The sequence below is a fragment of the Eptesicus fuscus genome, chromosome 4 (genome assembly GCF_027574615.1).
Source record: "Eptesicus fuscus isolate TK198812 chromosome 4, DD_ASM_mEF_20220401, whole genome shotgun sequence".
In the NCBI taxonomy this organism is placed as follows: domain Eukaryota; kingdom Metazoa; phylum Chordata; class Mammalia; order Chiroptera; family Vespertilionidae; genus Eptesicus; species Eptesicus fuscus.
Window position 1 is genome coordinate 11880367 of NC_072476.1, and position 12963 is coordinate 11893329.

The 12963-nt window shown below is 55.1% G+C and overlaps 1 protein-coding gene across 1 annotated transcript; it reads left to right on the forward strand.

The window, feature by feature from the left end:
• The first annotated feature begins 2598 nt into the window (after positions 1 to 2598).
• Positions 2599 to 8767, forward strand: RAB26 (RAB26, member RAS oncogene family). Its single transcript, XM_008146410.3, has 9 exons — positions 2599 to 2793; positions 3906 to 4016; positions 6617 to 6658; positions 6743 to 6809; positions 6946 to 6998; positions 7364 to 7429; positions 7512 to 7568; positions 7670 to 7746; positions 7854 to 8767. The coding sequence occupies exons 1-9, from the start codon at positions 2599 to 2601 to the stop codon at positions 7954 to 7956; spliced, it is 771 nt and encodes a 256-aa protein (XP_008144632.1). The 3' UTR covers positions 7957 to 8767.
• Positions 8768 to 12963: the final 4196 nt, after the last annotated feature.

The window sequence follows — 12963 nt, forward strand, 5'->3', positions numbered from 1 at the left end:
ATATTTCTCTCGCCTCTCTCTCTCTCTCTCTCTCTCTCTCTCTCTCTCTCTCTCTCTCTCTCTCTTTCTTCCTCTAAGCATGCTCTCAAGTGAGGATGAAAAAAAGAGGGAGAGAAGCAAGGGGGTGCTGTGATGCAGGGGCCCAGAACTCCTTTTTTTCAGAGACCTGGAGTTGTACATATATTCTTCTAATTTTATTTTTTAAAAATATATTTTTATTGATTTCGGAGAGGAAGGAGAGGGAGAGAGAGAGATAGAAACATCTATGATGAGAGAGAATCATGGATCGGCTGCCTCCTGCACATCCCCACTGGGGATTGAGCCTGCAACCCAGGCATGTGCCCTTGACCAGAATCAAACCCGGGACCCTTCAGTCTGCAGGCCAATGATCCACTGAGCCAAGCCAGCTAGAGCTATTCTCATTTTAAAGGTTGCAAGATAAGCCTTTCTGCTCTGCTGCTCTCAGCTTTCCTCCCCTCCTGGCCTCTCCCCCCACACCCCTAACATGCCTACCTCCTCTCTTCCTGGTCACCCCATCAGCACTCGCTCCCCTTTACCCCAACTCAGACTGCCCTACCTGCAGCCCCCACCTCTAAGGGCACCCAAACTCCACATGGCTCCACGCCTGGGGGGACACTCTGGGCAGTGGCTGTCAGAAGGAAGCAGGGAGCCCACTGCCTAGGACCCTGGGGCCAGTGGACATTTGGCTAGCTGAGACCCTGGCCAGCCGCCCTGAAGTTGGCCTCCTAGGGGTGGGACACCTGGAGTCCCCAGGGCCACAGCAGTGGGAGCCCAACAGTCCCACCCCAAGTCCCACTACCCTCATACTTGGTCATTCCTTGGTCTGGAAAAAGTGGGAGGCCAGGGGAATGAGTCAGGAAGGGAGGCCAGGGGCTTCCCCAGGTTTGTACCCCAGCTATGACACGGCCATGAGGGGTGGGTCTCCAGGGGACCTGGCTCCACCCTGCCATGAGACAATTATGCTCTCTGGAACCCGAGCTCCCAAATGCAAATCCTGGTTCTGTCACTCCCTAGCCTGGTGACCTTGGACCGCTCCTTTCTCTTCTCTGGGCCTGTTTTCCCATCTTAACACTGAGGATCAAAGCAGCAGCACCCACCTCGTGGACAGTTTTGAAAATGACCTGTGCCTGGCCCATGGTGATGTTAATGACGGGCAGTTTTCCACAGCCTTTCCCCGGCAGGTCCCTGCCAGGTCCTCTGGAGGAATTGCTCTGTTGGGCAGCCTCTCTCCATCTGTGTTTTCCTAGATCTCTGAGCCTGTGAGCAGCATAAGTATTTGCGCTCTGGGCACTGCCAGCTGACAAGGCTCAGGCCTCAGAAGGGCCCAGGGTTCCAGTGATAGCTGTCACATCTGGGGGGTGAGGGGGAGGGTGGACAGCAAGGTCATCCCTCCAGCTCCCAGAAGAGTATGGAACAGAGATTGCCCTTCTGTCTGCACCTACTATCCCTAAACCCTGGATGAGGGGCATCTTGGTTTACTATTCCTAGATTCCATTACCATCTCAAAACCAAGGGGGAGGTCTCGGGACAGAACTCTAGGCAGCCCGGGTGGGGAGAAGGTGTCAGACCCTGGAGAGGGACCAGTGTGGGGTTTTGATAATCAGCATTTGGCCTGCTTGGGGCCAGAACCTGGCGATGGAAGTCCAAGGGCCAGCCACTGCCTGGGGGAGGGGCCTCCCACCCCCTTCATCAACCAGATCCTTGAGAGCAGAGGCCCTGCTGCTGGCTGTGACACCACTGACTTCCCACGACTTCAGCCGAGCAGGCAGGCGCTGTGGGGGAGGGCCCCTGCCAGCTCAGCCCTGACGCTCAGCGGTGCGGTGCCGTTAAGTTCTGCCTCCGATAACCAGCTGTCACCTGAGCCCCAGCCCTTGGTACACCGGCGGCGTTTGTTTGCCAAGACCAAGTGTTGGAGCTTCCTGGACCCGCCTGCCCTGGAGAGAGGGGGGCTCTGCAACAGGCCAGGTGGCATCTCTGGCTGAGAAGAAACAGAATCCAGGGTGCCCACCCCCCATGCAGACCCACTGCCTCAGCGCCCCCTACCTCAGAGTATTCCCCTTGCCCCAGGCCCGGAGATGGTCCATGGGGGTCACTGGGCAAGAGGCAGCGCGGGGAGTAGTGGCACACAGCGCGCCGAGGAGCGGCAGGACTCGGGGTGTTCCCTCACCCAGGCCCACTGCCCAAACCTCTGCCAGGCCACGAGGCGGCCGCGGAGCTGCGCCCACCAGGCAGAGGCGCACAGACCCGCTCACTCAGCGCTGTGCGGTGGGGGTGGGGGTGTGGGGGGGTCCTCCCGACTCCGCCTCCGGGGAGGCCGGCTCATTTGCATGGCCCCGCCTCCGCACAGCCATTGGTGGCAGCGGCGAGAGGCCGGGGTTGAGTGGCTGCGGGGCTGTGGGGCGGCGGGGGTGGGGCTGTGGAGAGCCCAGCGCCCAGGATGCCCCGGCCGCCGCCACGGGACGGGTTCGGGTTCGGGTCCGGGTCCGGGTCGAGCTCCGTGGGAGCAGGGAGCAGGGCGGCCGAGTGTGCGTGCGCGGCGACTGCAGTGGGAGTGCATTGAGTGCCCACCCGCAAGCCATGTCCAGGAAGAAGACTCCCAAGAGCAAGGGGGCCAGCGCGCCCACTGCCTCAGTGCTACCCGCTGCCAACGGGCCCCGGGCGGCGCGCCCCGGGACTGTGCGCCTCGGCCCCCAGGTGCCGCCCAACGGGCCCCCGCAGCCCGGCCGGCCCTCACTGGGCAGTGGTGGCGATTTCTACGATGTCGCCTTCAAGGTGAGCCGGGCAAACCCCCACCCCCCATGCGAGCGGCAGCAGGTGGTGTCTGGCGGGAGCTGATCCGGAGGCTGTCCGGGGCAGGGGTGCAGGGCCCTGCGAATCCCTCGCCCCGCGGAGCTGGCTGGCACGGCTGGCACAGCGCAACGCGCGCGCGCGCGCGCGCACACACACACACACACACACACACACACACAGCTGTCAGACCTGGGTTTGGGATACCCAACTGGCCTGCCCCCCACCCTACCCCCAGATGGCGGGGCAGGATAAGGGGTCCTGCGGAAGTCAGATCCAGGTGCTCTCTACCCGCTCCACAATGTCTCCTCCCCCGCCGGGGCCCCAATCTCGTTATTTACCATATGCTGCTTTCCCTCACCCCCCGGGCTGTAGAAGCCTGTGAAAGTGTGTGTGTGTGTGTGTGTGTGTGTGTGTGTGTGTGTGTGTGTGTGTGGCACAGGGGTGGGGGGTGGCAGGGCCATCTTTGGGTTTGGGGGCCTTTGGCAGCAGGCCGGGGAGGGGTACTGAAGGGGTGGAGGAGGGGTTAGGCCTGATTGCCCCTTCCTATCCACAGACCTGACTTAGGCCCCTCTGACAAGATCTGACCCTCAAGTGGCACATTCCTCCTGAGTCTGGTCCAGATTGGAAACCCTCTGGCATAGAGGCCCCCACAGGCCTCCTAGGAGGTCCCTAGCCACCAACCCCCCAGACTCTGCACCCCAGATGCTCCCTTCTAGATCAGGCATGGTGCTCAGGGCTGAGGGGTGGGGGTCAGGTAGGGCCCTGGATGGAGGCATCTGCCCCCACTCCCTACTGATTGAGATGGGCCTCTTTCTGGGGTAGAGGGAACAGAACCTTGTAGACGTAGGTAGAAGCTGGCTGGAGGTGCAGGCCAGCTGGGATCATAGCTACTGTGTCGTCCCCACCCCCACCCCCATCCTAAACCCAAGTCCTGGGGTCCACCTGTGGGCCAGGGATGCCTCTCTCCATTCCTGCCCCTCACTCACAGCCTCTCTCTGACAAGGCCAGCTCAGGGAAGACTAGACACCCCTCTGAGTGGGCCTGCACTCTGGTCCCCTCTGCCCTAACACCTCTGCCCCTCCTGCTCACCTCAGGTCATGCTGGTGGGGGACTCCGGCGTGGGGAAGACGTGCCTGCTTGTGCGATTCAAGGATGGGGCTTTCCTAGCAGGGACCTTCATCTCCACTGTGGGCATCGACTTTCGGGTGAGTGGAGACTGATGTCCTGGGCCCCCAACACCAGCTCACTGAGTTCTCACAACACCCCTGGCAGCTGGTTCTCCATTACCCTGTGGCACTCACAGGCTCATGAGGTGGAGGTCCCCGGTGGACCCCTGGCTCCCAGGGTCAGGGTGGTTGAGGTGGAATGCCATAACCATCAAGCTGCCTGCCTTCTGAAAGCCCTAGGGTGTTGGAGACAGATGGTGGCTCCATCCAACCAAAGCAGAGATGGCATCCCTGTGCCTGGGCTAGCACACCCTGCGGCTCTAACCGGTGCCTCTGGGCAGGTGGTCACTGGTGCCCCCAGCGCTGTCAGAGGGAATTCAAGGTCCATGTTCACTTGGAAGGCCAGCATTGCTGCCCCACTTAGGTGCCAGGCAGGCCATCCGGGACCGACAGGACAGGTGGCTGTGGCCCTTGAACACACACCCATCCAGCAGCTGAGGAAAGGGTATTATCTAGACCAGTGATGGCGAACCTATGACACACGTGTCAGCACTGACACGCGTAGCCATTTCTGATGACACGTGGCCGCTGAGGCGGCCGCATGCCGAGGATGAAACATTTGCTGCTCCTGAGGATGAAACATGTGCGAAATAATGTTTTTTCCTCAAAATGACACACTACCCGAGTTATGCTCAGTCTTTTGGCGAAGTTTGACACACCAAGCTCAAAAGGTTGCCCATCACTGATCTAGACACTGAGGGGTTGCTTAGGGCAGAGGTCCCTGCCCCTGGGTGAGGAGGCTCATGGGAAATGTTCTTACCCAGCTAATCTCCCCTGCCAGTCCCCTTACCACCCCTAGCAGGAGGGCTGTATCCTGGGATTCTTCTGGGGGTGCCCCTGGATTCTTGGCTCCAAAGCCCTTACAGCACCCCAGGCAGCTTATGGGGTCAGTAGGAAATGATGGGGACCAGGGTCTGAGGCTTGCAGGGCTCCAGCATCAGAGCTCCCACTTCCGCCCATCAGTCTAAATTCCGCGTGCCAGTGCTGAGGTGCTGTTTAAGTGCTGGTGTGTTCTCTGCAAATCCTGAATTTGCATTTTTCTCACCCTTTAATTAGACCCAGTTGTTTTGAGGCTGAGAGGGAGGCCCATTCTGGAGATAGCAAAGGGGGGTTCCCTCCAGTCTGGGGGCCATTCTCTACCCTCTTTAGGGGGACAAGGTCCCCTCCAGTCCTCTGGGAGGAAGTGTAAAGGCTGAGGTGTCAGAGGGGCTGTGTAGCCCCCGGGCAGGCGGTCCTTTGCCTGTTCTGGCCCTACTTCCCCCTTCTCACCTCCCTCTTGGCTCCGGGGCAGGTGGTGAGGGAGGTGAGGCAGTTGGTTCATACCTCTGTTCCAGGCGGCAGGGAAGGCGGGGTGTCCTCCCCAGCCTGGCAGATGGCTGGGCTTGGTTCCCTGGAGACCCAGAAGCGCCTGACAGCAGCAGTTTGGGAAAAGGGAGACAGTGACATTCCAGCCACCCCTCATCCCCACCCAGCAAATGGAAACCAGGGTTGGGCCACAACCTTTAGGGCTGACTAGAGAGCATGGCCAGGCAGCAAACACACAGTGAGCACCCACTGTGTACGAGGCAGAGCTCTGCACTCTGTTTACTGCACTGGGCCCTGTCCTCAGAGAACTGCCATCCCCATGTGGAGAGCAGCTTTTAAATCAGAACAAATGTGCCCAGGCTCAGTTGGGGCACTTCTAGGAGGCAACTGATTGATGTTTCTCTCCCTCCCTCCCTCTCTAAAATCAATAATAAATACATTAAATCAAATAGATTAGAACAAATGCTCTTAGCTGTCACTCTGGGCCAGACAGTTCTCAGTGCTTTGCACATAGTCACTCATAAAGTCATTGGAGCAGCTATGTGATGGGTGCCTGGTTATCTCCATTTGTGGATGGGAGAACTGAAGCACAGAGAACTCGTAGTGGACCTGTGATCACACGGTGGGTGACTTCCAATATCACGCAAATGGCTTTAAGCAAAAGGAGCAGCACCTGCAGAGCTGAGAGATGCCAGTCCTTGGTAAGGGGGCTGGGGTCTACACTCTGGGGAGCGTGTAGGGGACAGGTGTGTGGGGTGAGGCTGAATCGGTAGGTACCAGGGAGAGGAGGGCAGGCTAGGGTGAAGGGGGCTGGGCTTGAGAGGTGCTGGGAGAGGGTCAGAGCAACTGGAGTCAGTGACTGACCGTGGTGGGTGGTGGCAAGGGGCAGTGGAGCTGGTGGGGCCATGTGCCAGGCTGCAGGGTGGGCAGAGGAAGGACAACCTGGCCCAGAATTAGACACCCTGCAAGTCTATGGCCATCTGAGCAGGAGAGAGGCTGGTGCCCTCTGAGCATGAATTATCAGGAGGGGCTCCCCAAAGGCACCAGGGAGAGCTGGGTTGACTCTCGGACTTGGGTTCCAGGGGAAGTGTTACCTCCTGGTGGAAAGAGGGAGGTGAACCATGTGGGTGTTGGGGGCAGAGTCAATTCAGGGGCTCATCAACTTCAGGCTCAGTCCTGGTCCTGCACTGCCTGCCTCTCCCCTCCCCCACCCCTTGGCCCCTGCCAGAACATGGCACTGGGCCCATTACTGGAGTTGGCTGGTTGTGTTTCAGAACAAAGTTCTGGACGTGGATGGCATGAAGGTGAAGCTGCAGGTGAGGCACCTGGGGGAGGGTGAGTTGAGGGCACTCAGGAGGGACTGGGCAGGCCTGACCACCGGCCTGTCCCTGTCACTGTAGATCTGGGACACAGCTGGCCAGGAGCGGTTCCGCAGTGTCACCCATGCCTACTATCGTGATGCACATGGTGAGCTCACGGGCAGTGTCCCAGGCCAAGGAGTCGGGGCTGTGGTCTGTGTCTGTGTGTGCCCTGTTCCCTAGGCTTCTGCTCAGAGGAGGGTTGTGGGTGACTGGAGGTGTCCTCACTGGCCCTCTGCCCCCAGCACTGCTACTGCTCTATGATGTCACCAACAAGGCTTCCTTTGACAACATCCAGGTCAGTGGCTTCCTTCTGGGCTGGTGAGTGTGTGTGGTGTGAGAGGCCATGATGGGTCCTGGTCCCACTCCAAACTCTTTTAGGTAGATGGTCTGAGGACTCTACTGACAGCAGGGAGGGGGAAGGAGGGCCCCTCTGGGCTCCTGGTGGCCCAAGTTTAGAGTATGAGCTGAAGGTGGCCTGGGTGACCTTCCAGCTCCATTAGCCCAGCCATCTTGGATACTTGTCAGGAGTGTCTCAGCATGGCCCATGGCTAAATTTCTGGGCCTTTCCTATTAGAGAGGCACTGTGTGGGGTGTGGCTTGGGGAAGCAAGGGGTGTGGAGAACACCAGCCTCCAGTCTGGTTTCAGCTCTCCCATGACAGGCCTGGCTGACCGAGATCCAAGAATATGCCCAGCACGACGTGGTGCTCATGCTGCTAGGGAACAAGGTGGGCACCCCTGCCTATCCTCTTCCCCTGGCTCTACAGGGGGGTGAGCCTGAGCCAGCTCTCACCAAGATCCCTGTGTCAGGTGGATTCTGCCCAGGAGCGTGTGGTGAAGAGGGAGGATGGGGAGAAGCTGGCCAAGGTGAGTCCGGGCGAGGTGGGTGGCTAGGGGTGCCCCCTGGGGCTGTAGGGCCTGGGTTGTCCCCACCAGGCTGCCACCTGGCTGGCAGCAGCTATTTGCAGGAGTATGGGCTGCCTTTCATGGAGACCAGTGCCAAGATGGGCCTCAACGTGGATTTGGCCTTCACAGCGATAGCAAAGTAAGTCCTCGCAGTCACCAGGAAGGCCTCCAGATTCAGATCCAGGATCTGAATCCCCTTGTTGGGGGTACTGGCCACGCTGTTCCATGGTGACCCCTGTCCCACAGGGAGCTGAAGCAGCGCTCCATGAAGAGCACCAGCGAGCTCCACTTCCAGCTGCACGACTATGTCAAGAGGGAGGGCCGCAGGGCCTCCTGCTGCAGACCCTGAGCCAGGGAAAGCTGGCCGGCAGGGCCCTCTACTTGTCACCCAGCCGTCAATCCCAGGGTTTCCAGGACTCTCAGGCCGAGCCTAGCCCGGTGTTCGGCAAACTGCGGCTCCGTTGACTAATGCGTTTGCCGACCACTGGCCTAGCCCTTCCCTTGTCTGTGTTGCAATCTATATAACCTCAGTCCTAACAAATGGGCTCCAGAGAGCTAGCGGGTCTGCAGCCCTCTTTCACTTGCTGCTGCCTGAGAGCCTTACCCCCAAGGCCTTCACGGAAAAGCTACTGTGGGAAGGGATGCACTGTGCAGGGCACTTGGGGCTCCTGCTGCCCCCTCCTGGACATACTCAGTTTTTACTAGTAGGCGGCAGTTTCTAACCCCTTAAAAAGCCATGTCTTCAGCGGCACATGCTTGCTGCCCAGGCAGAGAATGGCAGGACTCCTGACCATGCCCCAAGCAGAGGACTTCACTGAGACTCACATGCGTTTGTGCCAAGGACCAGGGGCACGTGCTCCCAGCCCACCCACTAGGAGGCTCTGGTTCAATCAACAGGATCTTTTCTCATGTTCCCTTGGAGGATGCCAAGGCTATGGCTTTGTAACACAAGGAATAGCATGTGGTAAATCACAAAAATGTCAGGTAAACTAGGACCACCAGCCCTCGCCTGCTGACGAAGGTACCGTCTTCACACAGCTGAGGACTGTGCTTGGCGAGGTCAAGCTGAGAGGGCTGATAGTGCACTACACCTTACACTAAAATCTTCAAGCCTTGTTGATAGAGCGCCTTTGTTTTCAGTCCTAGCGAATAAAGTTGTGTTTTCTGGAGTGCCTGTCTCGTCTGTTTAAATCCCCTTTTAGAACTCTCGGCACAGCCCAGATCCTGACTTGAAGAGGGTGGTACTCCCTCATAACCAGGTTGAGATCCAAGAATATGCCCACGGAAGAAAGCAGAGCAGGGCTGCTGGGAACCTCAGTGCTATCCAAGGAGCACATGGTAATCTGGGCAGTCAACTTCCCTCCACAAGACCCAATGAGAAAGCTCTCAGTGGCCAATTAATCCTGTTAGTAAGTGTTAGATGGCTGGAGGAGGAACGCATGAGGCCAGATGAATTTTAAGTGTATTAAGGCATCTGCAAACAGATGGGCTGAGTCCCAAAATGGCATCACCCCTGAGCGGTCGGGGAGTCGGGGCCTTTATAGGACCCTGGGTGGTTTTTTTCTGAGGGGGTATGATGGAAAGTTACTGCATTTAGTCAAGGAGGATGTCTAAAGGCCAGGTTCTCAAGCAGGGAAGGACAAGCTCTAGAGGAAGTTTGGTTCACTGCTTGCCCAGATCTTTTGTTTATGGAATGGGGGCAGAGGGTGTTTCTTCTGTATCTGCTTCAGGCTGGATGGGGGCGCCAAAGACACAATGGGGCAGATTTTGGTAGTAGTCAGCCTGTGTGAGGTATTGGTCCCCTGCTGTCTGGGTGAGGTTCTGGTTCCATATGGATGGTTGGTGAAAGCTTGGAAATGGTCCTGGAGAAATAAAGAAAAGTGGCGCAGAATACAAGGACCAAAGGCAAGACTAAGGAATATGAATGTTAATGGGCCTATAAAAGGAAGCAGTCAGGTATAACGACTTATACTTTTTAGCCGAGTCCCACATGTTGGACTGACATTTTCTAATTTTAGTGGCCATTTCTGTCAACTTCTGAGCTGCATCTCTGACTAGTCCTGACCGGTTAATGTAAAAGCAGCACTCTATCAGGAAGAGACAAAGACCTCTTTCTCAGCTGTCAGCAGGTCTAAGCCTCGTCTGTTCTGTAATGTTACAGCTGCAAGGGAATCAATTTGGTCTTGGATTTTAACTAAACTTTCAGCGATATCGTTGAACCCTCTTTTTTAAAAAATCATTTTTATTGATTTCAGAGAGGGAGAGAGAGATAGAAACATCAATGATGAGAATCATTGATTGGCTCCCTCCTGCATGCCTCCTACTGGGGATCGAGCCTGAAACCTGGGCATGTGCCCTTGACCAAAATCGAACCCTGGACCCTTCAGTCTGCAGGCTGATGCTCTATCCACTGAGCCAAACTGGCTAGGGCTAAGCCCTCTTGTAAGTCCTAGGATAGAGTTTCAAAATATGAAAGAGCAGTAGTCAGCCCTCCTATGCCAGTCCCGACTCCTGAGGTGATTCCTAGGGTTACTAGGAGAGGGACTATCTGTATTGCCCTTTTATGTCGAATGTGATGGGTTATGGGAACGGGCAAAGAATGGTTGTTGGGAGCTATATCTACATTGGGTGAGAGATAAGAAAGGGTGCAAGTTCCTGTTCAATTAGTTGGGAGGCAGATGTAAGCATTATCCCCCCAGAGGAAGAAAAATCCCAAATCAGGCAAGCTGAGAAATGTAGAGAAAAAAGGTGGATTAGAGGTTATGTAATGGATTTCCCTTGTTTTACTGGTTGGTTCTGTGCTCCAAATCATAAGGGTGGTTGCCAAAGCGCTGCAGATAAGGAGTGACGGATGAGTGGTTGAGGTTTTAGTGCAGTGAAAGTGGGCGGGAATGCTAGAATGGGTTGTTACCCAGGGAAGAGGCAAGAGGAAAAGAAAGGAGCAGTTGAAGCTCTGGGCTTGGATGATTGGGTAGGCAGTAAAGCAGACAAGCTACAGGAAATGACCACTGACCTCTGATAAGTCCTGGTAGTTGACTGACTAGGATCGATGGCCTATCAGGAGTTCTAGTGTTTCAGAATTTACCCGGCGATCAAAAAACACACAACGGGTACTCGGAAGATTCAGGAAAAACTCTTTATTTTCAGATGTACAAGTATGGTGACTCAGGGGAGTCGTTCTCCAAAGCCTAAGTACAGAATGCGGAGGGTCCCTCCCATTTATCCCCTTGGTTTGTCTCCCCAAATATGGACCAGGCTTCCAGACTTTTTGTGGGCCTTGCAGTCTCTTTGTGAGGTGGGATGGGGGAAGTGAGATTACACCCAAAGGCCTGGCTTGGGTGCTGCCAGTGACCTCCCCTCTGGCTAAGCTGTTAAATTCTTGGTTTATGGCCTTTGTAAACCTGGAGTATTTAGGAAAACAGATTATTGCCTAAAGAAGAGGCAGTGATTTAATTATAGGCTAACAAGAATGTGCATTAGGATACTGGTTACTGGCACAGATTCAGATTGCTAGCCCCTCCCCCCCACCCCAGTGCCCCCTATATTCCCCCTCACTAGAGTAACTGTGGTGTTGCAGGGTGATGATGGAAGATGGCCTGTTGATATATTGCCCTGTGATCTTGTACAGCATAAAGGGATTTGGGCAATTAGTGGGGTGTGTAGGGTGACAGGGCCTGTGACAAGTATGGAGGTGGGAGCTACAGTGGCGAGAGTTTGAATGTAAGTGTGAAAGAGAAGCCTGATTGGCCTGAGGGTAGGATAGTTGCCTAGGAGAGTATTTGCTTTATTTAGAAAAGTGACTCCTTTTTTCCTTTTTATAGGTAAAAGTGGCCTTTGCCTGATTCCACGTAAGGAGTGGTACCGGGATAGCAATGCAGGCAGAAGAAAAGGACAGGCAAAGCCAACAGTCTTGAGCTAGTGCTGGGTTTGATTTGTTTAGAAGAGAATGGGTGAGGTTAAGAGAACTGAGGTAAGAAAGTTTTTCAGGGGAGTGGGACAACAGGGGTGGCAGGGGAAAAGGAGGAGAGCTAGTCCCAGTTTCCAGGGCTTGGGTTCCCTCAAGGGCAAATAAGGATGTTTTCTGGATCCAGGTAGGGAGAGATTTTGTTCCATGGATAGTTGAAGTCTCTTTGTAAATAAGAGTCCCATAGGTTAGAATCCAGGCATGAAGGAGGAGAGGGGCCATGGCTAAGATGAGAGGATTTGTTGGGGAAGAGGTGGTAAGCTTTCAGGGGGCTCAGAAGTATTGAGGGCTATACAGAGGGGACATGTGCAGGGGTGCTCACTCATTTGTTTTCTTCCTCTGGAAGGCAGGTGAGTTGAAGTTTCGTGGGTCCAATTTGGTGGTTGTGGTATCTTGGGGATTTCAATGTCAGGGGGTTCTGTGGTGATGGTGCTCCGGGGACCTGTTTTAACCTAGAAAAGTGGACCTGTGGGGTGGCCATGCAGTTTAGTGGCCATAGAAGTGGTCAGAAGTACCTGATATAGGCCTTGCCATCGGGGCTGTAAATTATTTGATGGATGAATTTCCTTCAGTAGGACCCAGTCCCCTGGCTATAGAGGAGTGGGAGGGATCTCTCCCGTAAAGGGTTGTGGAAGAATCTGGTCTGCATGCACTCATTAGTTGCCCGACATGGTTTAGAATCTATAATAATAAAAGTGTAATATGCTAATTAGGCTGGACAGCCTAACAACCGACCGTACGAAGCCAGAGCTGTGAGGGCCAAGCCCCTTGCACGAATTTCATGCATCGGGCCTCTAGTAGATATATAATCTCCTAAAGGGGTTTCCTTGGAAGGTAAATTTCCTACTAGGAAGGGCTTTCCACATGAGTTCGAAGGGGCTGAGAAAGGATCGGGCCCGGGGAGTTGCTCAGATGCACATGAGGGTGAGGGGTAAGAGGGAGGTCCAAGGTTCCTTAGTCTCAAGACTTAATTTAGTTAAATGGGATTTAATTAGGGAGTTGGCATTTTCTACTTTGTCTGAAGATTAGGTTCGGTAAGGGGTATGTAAGTTCCACTGGATATTCAGAGTAGAAGAGATTTCTTGGGTTATTTGGGATATAAAGGCAGGTCCCTTGTCTGACTGTAATGAGGTGGGCAGTCCAAATCAAGGGATATGTTGTATGAGGGCTTGTGTGACCACAGATGACTTTTCAGATGTGGTAGGGAATGCCTCTACCCAGCCTGAGAAGGTATCTACCAGGGGTAGAAGGTATTTTCTTCTTTTAATAGGGGGAATAAAATCATTTTGCCTGTCTTGTCCAGGAATCTGGCCCCTGGCCTGGTGAGTGCAGGAGATCTAATGTGTTGTGGAGGTACTGTACAACAGACAGAGCAAGTTTTGGTGATAACTT

What these genes read in the sequence shown, in the direction of transcription:
- RAB26 (XM_008146410.3), top strand. Translation starts at nt 2,599, where the DNA reads ATGTCCAGGAAGAAGACTCCCAAGAGCAAGGGGGCCAGCGCGCCCACT. An exon ending in CTGTGGGCATCGACTTTCGG is followed by an intron (nt 4,017 to 6,616) that starts GTGAGTGGAGAC and finishes GTTGTGTTTCAG; the next exon opens with AACAAAGTTCTGGACGTGGA. An exon ending in CTTCCTTTGACAACATCCAG is followed by an intron (nt 6,999 to 7,363) that starts GTCAGTGGCTTC and finishes CTCCCATGACAG; the next exon opens with GCCTGGCTGACCGAGATCCA.